The sequence below is a fragment of the Arvicola amphibius genome, chromosome 12 (genome assembly GCF_903992535.2).
Source record: "Arvicola amphibius chromosome 12, mArvAmp1.2, whole genome shotgun sequence".
NCBI classification, from domain to species: Eukaryota; Metazoa; Chordata; class Mammalia; order Rodentia; family Cricetidae; genus Arvicola; species Arvicola amphibius.
Window position 1 is genome coordinate 163984576 of NC_052058.2, and position 14579 is coordinate 163999154.

The 14579-nt window shown below is 48.0% G+C and overlaps 2 protein-coding genes across 3 annotated transcripts in view; both read left to right on the forward strand.

Moving 5' to 3' along the window:
• Positions 1 to 334: 334 nt before the first annotated feature.
• Positions 335 to 5393, forward strand: Kctd14 (potassium channel tetramerization domain containing 14). Its single transcript, XM_038313957.1, has 2 exons — positions 335 to 752; positions 4256 to 5393. The coding sequence occupies exons 1-2, from the start codon at positions 390 to 392 to the stop codon at positions 4904 to 4906; spliced, it is 1014 nt and encodes a 337-aa protein (XP_038169885.1). The 5' UTR covers positions 335 to 389; the 3' UTR covers positions 4907 to 5393.
• Positions 5394 to 13301: 7908 nt separating this feature from the next.
• The window catches only part of Ints4 (integrator complex subunit 4), a 55935-nt gene continuing 54657 nt past the window's right edge, over positions 13302 to 14579 (forward strand). Inside the window, exon 1 of one of the 2 annotated variants that reach the window (XM_038313766.2) lies at positions 13302 to 13405. In XM_038313766.2, the coding sequence (XP_038169694.1) occupies positions 13352 to 13405 (54 nt within the window). In that variant the 5' untranslated portion in view covers positions 13302 to 13351. The remainder of the gene's footprint in view (positions 13406 to 14579) is intronic. The other variant, XM_038313767.2, reaches the window with a different exon arrangement.

Below are 14579 nucleotides of genomic sequence, written 5' to 3' on the forward strand. Positions count from 1 at the left end.
CCAGACTTCATACAGGCTAAGCACTGAACCACGCTCCAGTCTCTTGGGTTTTATTTCCTTTGCCAAATGTGTGATTGCAGCGTCTAATCAGTTTCATTTGAATTAAGTGTCTGGCTGTTGTCACTGCTGATGACCATACTGGGCTCCCGTAGTGTAAATACTGGGCTCCTGTAGTGTAAATATGTTTTAGAGAAGACTTTTCTCACTCAGAACTAAGGCATGGAACAGGTAAGTTTCACAGCGCTTGCCTTTTTTTTTTTTTTTTTTTGACAGCTTTTCTTCTTCTTCCTTGCTGTTTTATAGTCTCTGGTCTGACATCTACCCTATAAGAGCCCCAGGATTGTCTCCTAGTACCGCTTCCCTGAAAGATTATAGATTACTTGAAGTTGATGACAATTCAAAGACCCAACGGGGTCGGTGCTCAACACCTCAGAGTACTTTTAAGCCAGCTAAACAAGCAAGCACGACAAGTGTTTCACAAAGGAGGCAACGGGGAGGCACAGAGTTTCTCAGGGGCGGGGAGTCACGAGCCTCTCCGGCTGGAAAGCTTTCGACACGTGGCAGGACTGTGTTTCCCACCCATAAGTTATCAGCACCAGGCGGTGCTGTGTGGTCAGTGCGAGCTGTCGTTACCCACCAGGATGAGCCTGCCGGCAAACCAACTCAAGGAGACCAGCCAGGAGTCTCTGCCCGCCAACCAACTCAAGGAACACAGCCAGGAGTCCAGGATCTTGGGCTTTGACCCGGACATCGTAAGTGCACCCCTGCGCAGCGGCTGCTCCCCTTGTCCTGAGCGCCCCACCTCCAACCCTCGCCGGACGCTTTCCTAGCTCCGTTCCGTTTTTGTTCGCTCACACTCCGGTAGTCCCCCTACCCCTACCCCCGGAGAGCTTTTTTTTTTTTTTTTTTTTTTTTTTTTTGCGCCTGTCAGTAAAACTTCTCTGATACTGTGCGTTGCCCCCTCCTGCTCCACCAAGTTTTGTGCCTTCTCGCACTTGCTCTTTTCTTCCCTGGCTCACTTCACTTAGTCTGTGTTAGTTCCTGTGTGTGTCCCCTCTGAAAACCTCTTGCTCGGGCATAGTCGAGGGTGGGGATGGGGAGGGTACTTCAGTCAGTCCTTTATTCTGCCGCCTGATGGGGTAGCCTGGCCAGCTCCGGCACTGTCCCTCTGCCCCAGAGAGTACCCTGCTTACTTGCCTTCTCTCATGAGCTGGGTGAGAGGACTTTGGGAGCACAACGGCGTTTGCTGTGTGCAAAGCCGGGAGGAGAAGAAGGGAGAAAGAGTAACTGAATTTAATGAGGATAACACTGGGGCTATTCTCACAGATGTGCTAGACCCCAAGAAGGAAGGGTGGGCATTTTATTGAAGAAATCTATACATGTCCACACAGGAAAGCACACACTCAGTTTTAGTTCATAGATCAAACGCTCAAAGGCTCAGGATGTGGCTCAGTGGGAGGATCAGGACTCAGTCCCCAGCACTGCCAACAAAACAGGAACAAGAAATAATGAGAATCATTCTTTAACTGAATTCCACAGCATATGCCTACAATCCTGCTTGGGCTTCTGGAGACTGTCTTTAAAAACAAAAAAACCAAGCCAGGTGGTGGTAGCACAGGCCTTTTATCCCAGCAGGAGGCAGAGGCAGAGGCCGAGCACTTGTGAGTTCAAGGCCAGCCTGGTTTACAGAGTAAGTCCCAGTACAGCCAGAGGTCACAGAGGAAACCCTGCCTCGAAAAACTAAACAACAACAACAAAAACAAGCAAACAAAAGACCAAACCAACCAAACAACAACAACAAAACAAAAGAAAGGGAAGATGGCCAACATGAATTCTTTTAGGAAGCGCTCACTGTTAGGGTGATTGCCAAAAAAAAAAAAAAAAAAAATCAGAAAACTCAATGAACTTCTCCAGAGTTTTAGTTGAAATAAGAGAAGAGACAGCTTTGAGAGTGTGTTAAGTATGTGGCATGCGCCCCCCCCCCCGTTTAGTGTAGAAGTTAGCCCCTAAAGGTGCCTGCCTCACTTAGCAGCTAACAGTAAGTCTGGGTACACGCTGAGAGAATAAAATTCTTATTCTCGGCAAGACTGAGTCAGGGGAGAGAGCAGACCCAGAAGCAGGGAAAGTGGCTCCTTCCAATAGTTGAGGAGTATGTCATTGTTGGCTGTTTTCAAAGCTACCCGCCCAGTGTCAAGGGGTTCAGCGCTCAGGGTGTTCCATCGTCCCTGCTCAAGAAGGGCTTTAGTGAGTTCCCCGGTGAAGGTTGTGCAGGGAGCCAGCACTGAGCTTGATGCCAGGTAGGGCAAGATCTGCGTTTATCAGAATCCCAGGTCCTGTTGCAGATCGGGGCCAAGGGTGAACTTCCTTCACTCTAACAGGTCTTCATCCAGTGTCTCTGGTGTGCTGAGCCCCGCCAGTGGGTGCTGGTGACTCGTATGGCAGAGAGGAATAGTGTTCCCCTTTCAAACCTCCCAGTCTAATGGAGGATGAGCAAACAGGGGATCCCAAGGGAGCAGCTACTGTAACCTTATAATGACTTGTCACTCTGGGGTCTTAAGACCACCCTTCTGGAAGGCTCCTGGATAGAGGGAGACTAAGATCAAGGAAAACCACATTATGCTCGGCTTCTGGCTCAGCTAACTGGGAAATAGCAGGAGTGGTCAATGTTGGGGGCCTGAAACCGAGACCATCTGAGTGGAGATGCCACTCATTCATGCAGCTGCGGGGGATGGGGGGGACTCAGATATTGTATGAATGCTGGGTAGAGCCCAGGAAGATGTAGGGACCAGTTCTGACTGAACTGGGTGAGAAATAAGCCAGGCCCCTCCCTGTATCTCCATAGCTATCACAGACTCCACACCTAGCAGGTTCCCCCCAGAGGCAGAGTCTCTGCCAGCCACTCACCACAGGCTTTCCCACCCACCCAGGAACTGGCAAGGGGATTGGTAGTAAAGATGAAGAGGGGTCTTCCTCCAGAGAGTAAAAAGAAGTTCATCGTTCTAGGAACACACTGGGCAGTGTGCATGGATGAGATAGGAAGCTAAGATTTGCACAGAAGCTGGGAACTTTGTGGGGAAATTTTTATTTAAAAGGGAACAGAATAAAGAAGCTTGTGGACAGGGCTGAGGTCTTTTTTTTTTTTTTTTTTTTTTAATGACACAACATTCTGCCTCGATGTATGCCCGCAAGCCAGAGGAGGGCGCCGGATCTCAGTACAGATGGTTGTGAGCCCCCATGTGGTTGCTGGGAACTGAACTCAGGACCCTCGGAAGAACAGCCAGTGCTCTTAACCTCTGAGTCATCCCTCCAGCCCCCAGGGCTGAGGTCTTATAAGATAAACTAAACATTGGTGCGCAGGGTGGTAGAGTAGGAAACTATCGGTTTTGTTTTCCTTTGTTTGAAATGGGGTCTTGTTGTATAGCCGCGGCACAAACACTCAGGAGCCTCCTGAGTGCTGAATGACATTTGGGCCACCGCAGCGAGCTAGGAAAATGGTTTCTGTAAATTAGCTCCAGAAGGGACTCTTTTCACAGAGGACAAGGCTTAAGGTAAGGAGTGAGTTTCCTTCTGCAGGCAGGGAGCTAACACGGGCTGCAGTGAGGCGGGACTTGGCGCGGGCCGGAACACCCACCCTGACGTGAGTTAGACCGTCTGATGGGCATTTGATCCTAGCTGCACTTCATCGCTTCCCTGGTCTGTGAATCCTTCCTCTGGGTTTTCTTCATCTGTAAAATGAGAGGACCTAGAAGCTGAGCGCCTGCAGAATAGGAACTGCCAGCGGCCTGATTTATTCAGGGTTTAGTCTGTAACTCCTCGATAACGGCCTGCTTCGTAGACAGCGAGGTCTAGGGGAGGCAGAAGGACGTAAGTTCTGAGCTTCCTTTCCTCAGCTGTACGGTCTGGGTCCTTCTTCTCCTGCCACCCCACCCAGGACTTGTTGCCATGGCAACTCAGTGCTCTCCTTGCCCTCCCCCCCCCCCCCCCAGCAGCTTGCTTGTTTTGGCGTCTCCTAATTCCAGGACAGTACTTAAATCCTAAGAGGCTGTTTGACAGACAGGTTGAGAATGAGGCCATGCCTACATCAAAATGAAGGACCGTCCCCATCACTGGCCCACACCCTGACCTGTACTTGAACCTTCAGGTTGGAAACACAGCCTTCACTTTTATCACTGCGGACGGCACCTCCCCTGGTAGGTTGTTCTGGTGTGTCTCCTCGATGTGCACTGTTGGTTCACGCCGCCGTTTGTGTCTGCAGGTTGTGGAGCTAAACGTGGGCGGACAGCTCTACACCACCACCATGGGCACCCTGAGGAAACATCCGGGCTCAAAGTTTTCTGAGATATTATCCCGATCAGCAAAATTCTACAAGGATGCCCACGGCCGCTTCTTCATTGATCGTCCTGGCACCTACTTCGGGCCTATCCTGGACTACCTACGCACCGGGCAAGTGCCCACAGAGAACATTCCTGAGATTTACCAGGAGGCTAAGTTCTACCAGATCCATCTCTTGGTGAAGGTTTTGGAGGATATGCCCCAGATCTTCGGCGAGCAAGTGGCTCGCATGCAGTTCCTGCTGGGAGTGCCGAACTACAGGGAGAACCTGGAGGTCCTGCTGCACCTGGCTCGGGCAGAGGCCGTGGCGATGCGCTTGTCGAAGGTGGTGGTGTGTGTGGTGCACACGGAGGAGGAGGAGGCCAAGTGCGTGGAGCCGCTGCATATCCTGGAGGCCAAAAAGACACCCGTCGTCAAATTTGGGCCCTGGAAGGCAGGCCCTGGGACAGAGGACTTTGTGTACTGCCTGGAGAAGGACATTAGAGCCAAGGGGTATACAGTGTCCCCTCAGAGGTACCATCTGAACAAGGACCCCTATACATGCTTCTGGATATTCATCTTCACTTGGTGGTGATCCCTAGGAGTGGGGACTGTTCGTTAGTGGCTGTGGTGGAACTTGTGGAACCAGTTGCCATCACAAGCCATGTTCTAAAGCTGGGCCTGTAGCTCCAGTACGTAGGAGGCTGAGGAAGACTAACCACCATGAGTTCAAAGCTAGCCTTGGATCCAGAGTGAGACCCCGCTGAAACAGCTCAGGAGAGGTCAGACTGACCTGACTCCACATCTGTTCCCCTCTGGAGCCTCATCCTGCTGGCTGGAATAAAGTAGGGTTTCTCCTGTCTTCTGGGAAATGAAGCTTACCAAATGTTTAACAGATCAAAGGGTTCATCCTTGCTTGCTGGGAAATAACCCTGATGTAAAAACTCCTCTAGCCTGCACCAGTTGTGATGTAATTGTGGTTTTGTCTTTATAAATCCTGTAGTGCTCAAGTTAGGAGCCAAGAGCTCTTTGTGGCAGGACTGTCACAACAGCCACAGATTAAATAAAGGACTCTGATCTGGCCTCGTGTCTGTAACTTCCTCCAGTGGATTGTAACAGTATTTTTAATACAGTAGACCTTGCCTGGTAGTCCACACCTTTAATATGAGCAGGGAGGCAGAGGCAAGTGGACCTCTTGAGTTCAAGGTCAACCTGGACTACAGAGGGAGTTCCAGAGCAACCAGAGAAACCCTGTGTCAAACACACACACACACACACACACACACACACACACACACCAAGCTGGGTAATGGTGGCGCACGCCTTTAATCCCAGCACTGGGGAGGCAGAGGCAGGAGGATGTCTGTGAGTTTGAGACCAGCATGGGCTACAAGAGCTAGTTCCAAGACAGGCTCCAAAGTTACAGAGAAACCCTGTCTCGAAAAACAAACAAAAACAAAGCAAAAAAAAAAAAACCCACAAAAATAAACAAACAAAAAACCAGTGCATAAATACATTCGTTGTGCAAGTTGAGTGCCTTAAGTTGGATCGCTAGAGCCCACAGTGAAAGAACAGAACTGGCTTTTAAGAATTATCCTCTAAGCTCCACAGCTATGCTGTGGCATACATACACCCAGGTGGGTGCCTCCCTCCCTCCCCCCCACACACACAGAGTTAAAAGAAATAAAATGGGATTGAAAAGATGGCTCAATAGATAAGAACACCCTAGTGCAGTGGATTACAGTTTAACTGTTTATAACCCCGGCTCCAGGGAGGTCCAATGCCCTCTTCTGGCCTCCACAGGCAACTACACCCTCGTGTACATAACTCACACAGACACAAACAGGCTGGCCAGATGGCCCACTAGTAAAAGGAATTTGCCTCCAAGCTTCATTCCTGGCACATACTCAAGATAATTTATGGCTCAATAATGAGACCCTGGATCAAAATCTGAAATCAGAAACAAAATACTTGTCCAAGCAACTGGCAGACAGGTCTGATCCTGGAGCTGCCAAAGGGCTGGGCTGGATTACAGCAAGGCACATAAAAACTTAAGGCCCCAAAGAAGTCTGGTTCCTGAGTTTAGATTACAAGCATGGGCTACAGCATCTAGCTCACTTTAATCCTTTCGGGGATAAAAGAGGAAAACTTATTTCTTGGCTTATTAGTTGCTTTCCCGTTCCTACGCTAAAACCACAGTGACCAAGGCAACTCATAGAGCAGGGATAAGAGTCCATCAGGACACGGAACTGTGGTAGGAGGCAGCATACGCCTGGAGCCGTGAGCAAAAAAGCAGAATGAACTGGGAATGGTGCATGGCGTGCAGAACCTCCCAGTGATACACTTCCTGGAGGAATCCAGGAAGGCCACGCCTCCTTTATCTATCCAAACCGTGCCATCAACTGGTGAGCAAGAATTCAAACAGCTGAGCTTATAGACACATTCTCATTCACACCACCACAGAAATGCAGTGGCCGACCGCCAGATGAGTCTCACACAGTGGCTGGCCCCAGGAGCTCCAGCCTCTTTATTTACACATCAGAAACAATCGTGCTTTTCCACACTAACAAACAAGATTTTCCCATCCTCCAATCTTAACCTCCAGCAAAAACAAGTATTTCAAGTATGTTTTCCCTTAACTTTTACATCAACACATCTTTAAACCAAAAACAACACTTATTTTGTTAGTTTGGCCACATATCGAGCCAGGTACGTTCTGTCTTTACAAAACTAAAAGTTGATTGACAAAGGCACACATCTTCAAGAACAACAATCCTGTTCAAAACATCTTTACAGAAACTGGGGTGATCTGCCCCCCGATCCTGTCAGCAATGAATCAGAACAGCTCCCAGGGTCTGCAGTGACAGCTGATATCCCCAGACAAGAAATCTGAGAAGTATCAGCTCCCAAAGAATTTTAGGGAAAAATATTCGAGAAAAAATAGGGTTTCCAGGAAAGATCACATCTGTCCCACATGTGGCTGACAAAATGATACTGAAACAGCTAAGAGAATCATCAATATTATGAGAGAGAAGAAAGCACACAGGCCACACGATCCCAGCCGTATCTGCACTGTCCCAAAGTCTGCTTGGTTATTAGGATAAGCTTAGTTCAGTGGTTCTCACATTGCCTGTGTGTTGGAATTAGTCCAGCAACTTTAAAAAGTATGCCTGGCCTCCATCCCTAGAGATTCTATTTTAGTTGTATGGCATGTGAACACTCAGTTTTAAGAAAACCGATTTTTTAAAAGACATTTTTATTAGATCTATCTATTTTATGTGTATAAGTGTTTTTGCTTGTGTGTGTGTATGCGTATCATGTATGTGCCTGGTGCCTGTGGAGGTCAGAAAAAGACATAGGATCCCCTGGAATGGGAGTTATGGATGGTTTTTTGAGCCCATGTGGCAGTGGGAAACAAACACAGGTCCTTCGCAAGAGCGACAAGAGCTTTTAACCACTGAGCTATCTCTCGTTCCTCCCCTAGAAACTTTTTTGCTGGAGGTTAACATTGGCCTAAACTACTGAATAACTGCTCTCCCTGTCTTTAAGGTACAGAGCCTTAATTTGGCAACTATTCAGATTAACAGTTTAGAAAGAACAGCCTAAAAACTGTTGTTTAAACTGTTAAAATTAATAGTCTAATAGTCACCAGCCCTTGCTCCCTGGGGTATATGCAAAGGAAACCAAAGCAGCATCTCAAAGACTTATTGGTGCTCTCATTTCCACAGTAGCTGTTTTCCTTCTTTTCTCCTCATTGTAACAGACTACCTAGTAAATGTGCGCCACCACCAAAGATAAACAAACAAACAAACAAACAAAACAAACCCAGGGCCAGGGATAACTCAGCAGTTAGGAATACTTCAGGCTCTGGGAAAGCACCCAGGTTCAGTTCTTAGCACCCGCGCTGGGTGGCTCACAACTGCCTGTAGCTTCAGTCCCAGGGGATCTGACACCCTCTTCTGATTCCCACAGGCTCTGAATGCATGGGGTGCCTGCTCACATGTACACACACACACACACACACACACACACACAAAACATGAAAAACAAACAACAACAACAAAGCCCCAAAGCATTGTATACGGAGACTGTTTCCCAGCTGCCCAGACCCGAATAATTACACAGAAACTGTATTAATTACAACACTGTCACCCTAGGGCACCCATCCTTTTCCATTCCTGTTTGTTTTCTCCATCCTTCCGTGTCTCCCAGCACTACCTCACCTCTGCCCTTTCCCACTGTGCATCTTTGTTAGAGTGGTCCTAAGACATGGTGGACCCAGTCTGTTCCTGGTCAGTCAGTGTTGGCTACTTTTCTCATCCTGTAAACAGGTACTTGACAAAAAGCAATGTAAGGGAAGAGGGGTTTGTTCTAGCTGGCTAGGGGAGTGGAGTGATCCCAGCTGGAGGCTGTGGCACAGAAGGGTTAGAGAGACAGCAGTCAGGAAACATAGGTGGGGTAGAGTCAGGCCATTCAACCTGGCTCCCCAGGGATCCAGTTCCTCTAATTAGGTCTCCTAACAGTTCCACAGTTTCTCCAACAGCTCACTAGGTGCTTTCGGGACCGAGTGTTCTAACACACGAGCCTGTGATGGACATACCACGTCCAAGTCATGTAAGGCAGAATAAGGGAAGAGTGAGAAAGACTGGTGACCAGTAGCCCTGAGAGAAAATACTGCTTTTTGTGCATACCTGCCAGGGGGCATCCATTCTAGACTCAATGATCCAACCTATGGGTACCAGTTGGTCTCTTTGACCCGTTCCTTGCACGCTTGCTTAATGAAGTAATGGATGAGCAAGATGCCACAAAGGCAGGTTGGAGGTTAGGTTCTGCAGTGTGGACTTCTTCCCATTCAACCTTGCCTCTGATGTGTCTAACCTGCCCACAGCGGACACTGACGCTTAGCTCCTGAGAGTACATCACTTTGCAGGGGACTCTTTAGCAACAAGGTCCCATGTAACTTAGGCTGACCTCAAACTTGCTGTCGCTAAGGATGACCTTGAACTCCTGACTCTCCTGGTCCCAACTCCCAAACGCTGGTATTATCGGCACGGGCCACCACACCTGGTTCCTTTGGGGATGGTGTGGATTGAACAGAAAGCTTCTCACATGACAGACACCCATTCTACCAAGAGAGCTGCTCCCCTACCCCACAGGCGCTCTGTGGTGGCAGATTTATTTCACTGCCAATTATTCCCAACAAACTGTTGGGAGACATTCTGGCATTTCTGAGCAAATGGCACTGGCAGCTTTGTTTGACGATGTTTACAGATCTGCTGAGAGGCTAGGAGCCGTTTTACTTTCCATAATGGGGTAATAAAACTAGCATAACCCTCTGTTCTTGGAGCTTTTTCAGGGTGCTATGACTTCCTCCCATGGACGGGAAGGCATGCTTGTTTCTGGGCAGTATCTCCAAAGGGTAGGTGTGCATTAATGCTTAAGTCAAACCTATTATATTGTTACTTCTGCTACATTCTGCCTGCAATTTTTTTAAAATATATTTATTTATTTATTTATTTATTTATTATGTATACAATATTCTGTCTACATGTATGCCTGAAGGCCAGAAGAGGGCACCAGACCTCATTACAGATGGTTGTGAGCCACCATGTGGTTGCTGGGAATTGAACTCAGGACCTTTGGAAGAGCAGGCAATGCTCTTAACCTCTGAGCCATCTCTCCAGCTCCCCTGCCTGCAATTTTTAATGCCAACCAGAATAATAGGCCGGGAAGATGGAGTCTACTTTTCTTTTCTTTTCTTTTCTTTTGTTTCAGTGAGCCGCGTTTTACTGAGTGGCCAGAAACTCCCTATATAAACCGGACTGGTCTCGAACTCTCACAGAAATCTGCGTACCCCTGTCTCTGGAGTGCTGAGATTAAAGGTGTGTGCCACCCCACCGAATGACCCTATCTTTTAATGGAAGAAGTCTTAAAGTCACATTGACAGGGTTATACATGGAGCTAGAAGCAGGATCTTTGCTGAGAGTGCACACATGTAAACACACACACAGACACACACACAGACACACACACACGAGTGAAGTCCAAAGAAATGGAGCTTTTATGCTTTTCAGACAAAGAACAATAAATCTGTGAAGGATGGCCTGATAATTGAAGGCATAGATTGGATGAAAAGCTCTAGAGACATTCCTCAGAGACATGTCAGTGCTGAACGGAAAGCTAAGAGAAGAGAAAGGCTACTTCACAGTTTATTCCAGTTTACCTCAGTTCCAATTGCCAGTTTCTAGTGGCTAAAGCTTGGCCTGTGAGTGACATTCCTCCTATGGTATTCATTAGCACGGCTTTATACAAAGGTGTGTGTGTGTGTGTGTGTGTGTGTGCTTTTGAGATAGGTACTCTCACTGGACTTGATTTGTCTAGGCTGACTGCCCAGTAAGCGCTAAGGTTCTGCTTGCCTTTGACTTCCTAGAGCTGAGGATACTGATCCCCACCTCTGTGCCTGGCTTTTGCATCAGTTCAGAGGTTCCAGTGTGCGGTAGGTACATAACTGACTGAGCCATCTCCTTAGTATCTTCTGCTCGGTTGTGTGTGTGTGTGTGTGTGTGTGTGTGTGTGTACACGCATGTGAGGCCAGAAAATAACCTTGTTTGTCCTTCCTTCCAGTGACCATCACGCCTGTGATGTCACCAGTGGATTCGGAGTTTTCTAGCCAAAACAGCATCAGGGTCAGGGGCCAGTGAGAGACACTGTCTCAAGAAGCAAGGTGGAACCGGTTGAGGAAGATACCCAACATTGACCTTCGGCTTCTGTACCTACCGATGGACACACCACTCATACACACAAGGATTTCACTGTTAATTTAGTGTTTGCCACCAATTTGAGGAGCTGAAACCTTTGAAATTGTATCCTCAGGTGCTGCTTTAATAACATGGAACACTTCATGAATCTGCGTGTGTGGTCTTTGCACAGAGGCTGTGCTCCTCTCAGTATCCTTCCGATTTTATCCTGAGGTTGTTTGGTTTCCCATCTGTAGGAAGGCCTTGAGTTCTCTACCTCCTGGAGGCTGGGGTTACAGATTGGGGCACTACACTTTGTTTTGCTTGGCATGCAAACAGATGGTTTTCAGCATGGCATTTTCATAATCATGTCGTTGTGTTTTGACTGTACTCATTCCTTGAATCACTACTTTTAGTTTCAGTTTTGTTAATTTTCCACATAAAATTATGGTTAGCACATGCTTGCCTTAAACTTGCTATAAAGCTCAGGCTAGCCCCTAAGAGTCTCCCTGGGGTTGGGCGTACACGGACAAACCCATCTAGCTAGTGGTCTTGCATTTATTAGCAATTGGGTTTGAGAGGATAGCCAAATATTGGAATGGTAAGAACCGCTAATATTTATTCAAGAAACTGCTAATTATTTCCTTTGACACAACATATGCTCTCCTGTCTCTGAAGTCTGAGATATCGTATTTTTCTATGGAAAATGTACCCTTAAAAAGGGGGGGACGGGGCTGGAGAGATGGCTCAGCAGTTAAGAGCACTGGCTGCTCTTCCAGAGGTCCTGAGTTCAATTCCCAGCAACCACATGGTGGCTCATAATCATCAATATTGAGATCTGGTGCCCTCTTCTGGCCTGCAGCATACATGCAGATAGAACACTGTATACATACTAAATAAATCTTTTTCTTTTTTTTTTCCTTTTTGGTTTTTGAAGACAGGGTTTCTCTGTAGCTTTGGAGCCTGTCCGGGAACTAGCTCTTGTAGACCAGGCTGGCCTTGAACTCACAGAGATTGGTCCACCTGCCTCTGCTTCCTGAGTGTGTATCGCCACTTGGCTGTGGCTTATCAGCTAAAGTTCCAGTGTCTGTCTCCCGTGGAGCTTCATGGCTTCTAACTCTGCCTCCTTTCTCCAAGCATTCAGTTTAGTTTTCCCCGCCTACCTAAGTTCCACCCTATCAACAGTTCAAGGCAGTTTCTTTATTCACCAATGGTATTCATAGCATAGAGGGGAATCCTACAAGTTCCAGGACAGCCAAGGCTACACAATAAAATCCTGTCTCAATAACAAAATTACAGAGAGAGAGAGAGAGAGAGAGAGAGAGAGAGAGAGAGAGAGAGAGAGAGAGAGAGAGAGAGAGAGAGAGAGAGAGGATAACCTTTGATGTGTTTGGGTCCTTGTACTTACTAACCTCCTGTTTCCTCCCCTAAATATCCCATATTAACTTTTTTTTTTGTAAGTTGTAAAACTCGACAGTCCCACGTACATTCGCTTACAGGCTGTTCTTGTTTCTCTACCGTTTCATTCCATTGTAAGCATGTTTTTGTCGGGTTAGGCATGATCGGTACGTTTGTACCAGAGGCTCAGAGGGGCTTTGGCTTCCTCCTCAGTCTCAAGATTCTTTCCACTCCTCCACAGCTATCAGAGGAAGTGTTGGTTCCTCTCCAGAGACACGGGGAGCACAGCACGCTGACCGGTCCGACAGAGGCTCGGTCCCAGCATTCTTGAATCTTTTCTTTATTTATTTTTTAATTTATTTATTATCTGCATGTCTGCCTGCGGGCCAGAAGAGGACGCCAGATCTCATTACAGATGGCTGTGAGCCACCATGTGGGTGCTGGGAATTGAACTCAGATCCTCCTGGAGAGCAGCCAGTGCTCTTAACCGCTGAGCCATCTCTCCAGCCCAGCATTCTTAAATCTTTAGTCTTATAGTAGTATCATTCAGGAAAACGATCTCACACCTTTCACTAATGCTCCAGGAAGCTTTTGGCTATATTTTGTGTGGTTCCCACATTTTCTTGTTTCCCAGGACACAGCCCCAGGTTTGACGTCCAGCTCTGCACCGCCCGCCTCAGCCTTTGACTCGGCCCCGTCTTCAGGACGCGCCCGGACTTCCGTTTCCGCTGGAGCCAAGGCAGCCGAGTGGCCGGGCAGTCGAGCTTCAGGAAGCGGCCTCTCTATCCTGGAGCCGCAGTGCTTTGTGGGATCGCGGCGGAGTTTGTGGTGACAGAAGGACTCCCCCCCCCCCGCCCCGCGCGCGCTCGCCCGGAGTACGGAAGCCGAGAGGACCCGGCGCAGCCATGGCGGCGCACCTGAAAAAGCGGGTGTATGAGGAGTTCACGAAAGTGGTTCAGGTAAGCGCTGGCCGTCGGCGCGGGAAGGTCGTCCTCGCCCCAGGCTGTGCTTCCACAGGGGCGCCGAGGCTCGTGTGACCCGCTGCGGTTCCGGCTGCGCGTCGGGGGCGTGTGAGGTCTAGGCTGCTGGTCTCGCGTGTAGTCTGACTTTTTCTTTCTTTCTTCCTCCCTCCCTCCTTCCCTCCCTCCCTCCCTCTTTCATTTATTTATGTATGTTCTGGGGATAGAATTCAGGGTCCTACGCGTGCTAAGCATCACTCTACCTCCGAATCACACTCCCAGCCCACTTTAAAAACGAGTCACACACACCGAAAACCACACACAAACACCAAGATTATTAGGAAAAACTAAATGCCGTGTAATTTTTCAAACTCTCATCTCGGCTACCTTACCTCTGATCTCTCACCGCTCGGTCGTGCCAGATCGGGTTCCGTCTGCATCCTCCTGCCCTCAGCTGGTGGCGGAATCCCCCTAACTCTCGTTCCCTCGATTCAGACACAAATGGGAAAATAAGCCAAGGGGTCTGTAGAATTCTGGCCCCAGACAGAGCAGGTGAGAGTCACAGGACTGCCTCTTCGTCGTCCTCCGTCGGAGTTTTTGAAACTCCGACAAGGTGGACCAAGCCCTGTCAGGACACTCACTGTGTTCTGTAGTGTGTCTGTAGAAGAGGTGGATCTTCATTCTGCATCTCAAATTTCTGTATCTATACATGTACGTATAAAATGTGATGCAGAATTTAGATATTTTTTCTTTTTTATTTATTTTTATTTTTATATTTAGTTTTTAGAGGCAGAGTTTCTCTGTGTAGCTTTGGAGCCTGTTCTGGAACTCCACCAGACTGGTCTCGAACTCACAGAGATCCGCCACCTGGGTGCTGGGATTAAAGGAGGCACCACCACCACCCGGCTTTATATAGAGAATAAAGAAAATTAGTGATTATGACATTTTTCTATGCCTGCATATTTTGTTAGGGCTTAAGGAACTATAGTGCTTAAGCGCATTTTTTTTAACATTTACTTCTTTTGTACAACTCTGTGTGTGTGTGTGTGTGTAAGAGTGGGTTCTGGTGATGGAACTCAGGTCACTGGCATGCTTGGTAGCAAGCACTTTTACCGACTGAGCCATCTCACTGAAGTTCTGTTAGCTAAGCATGTGTGTTAGAGAGGAAAAATGA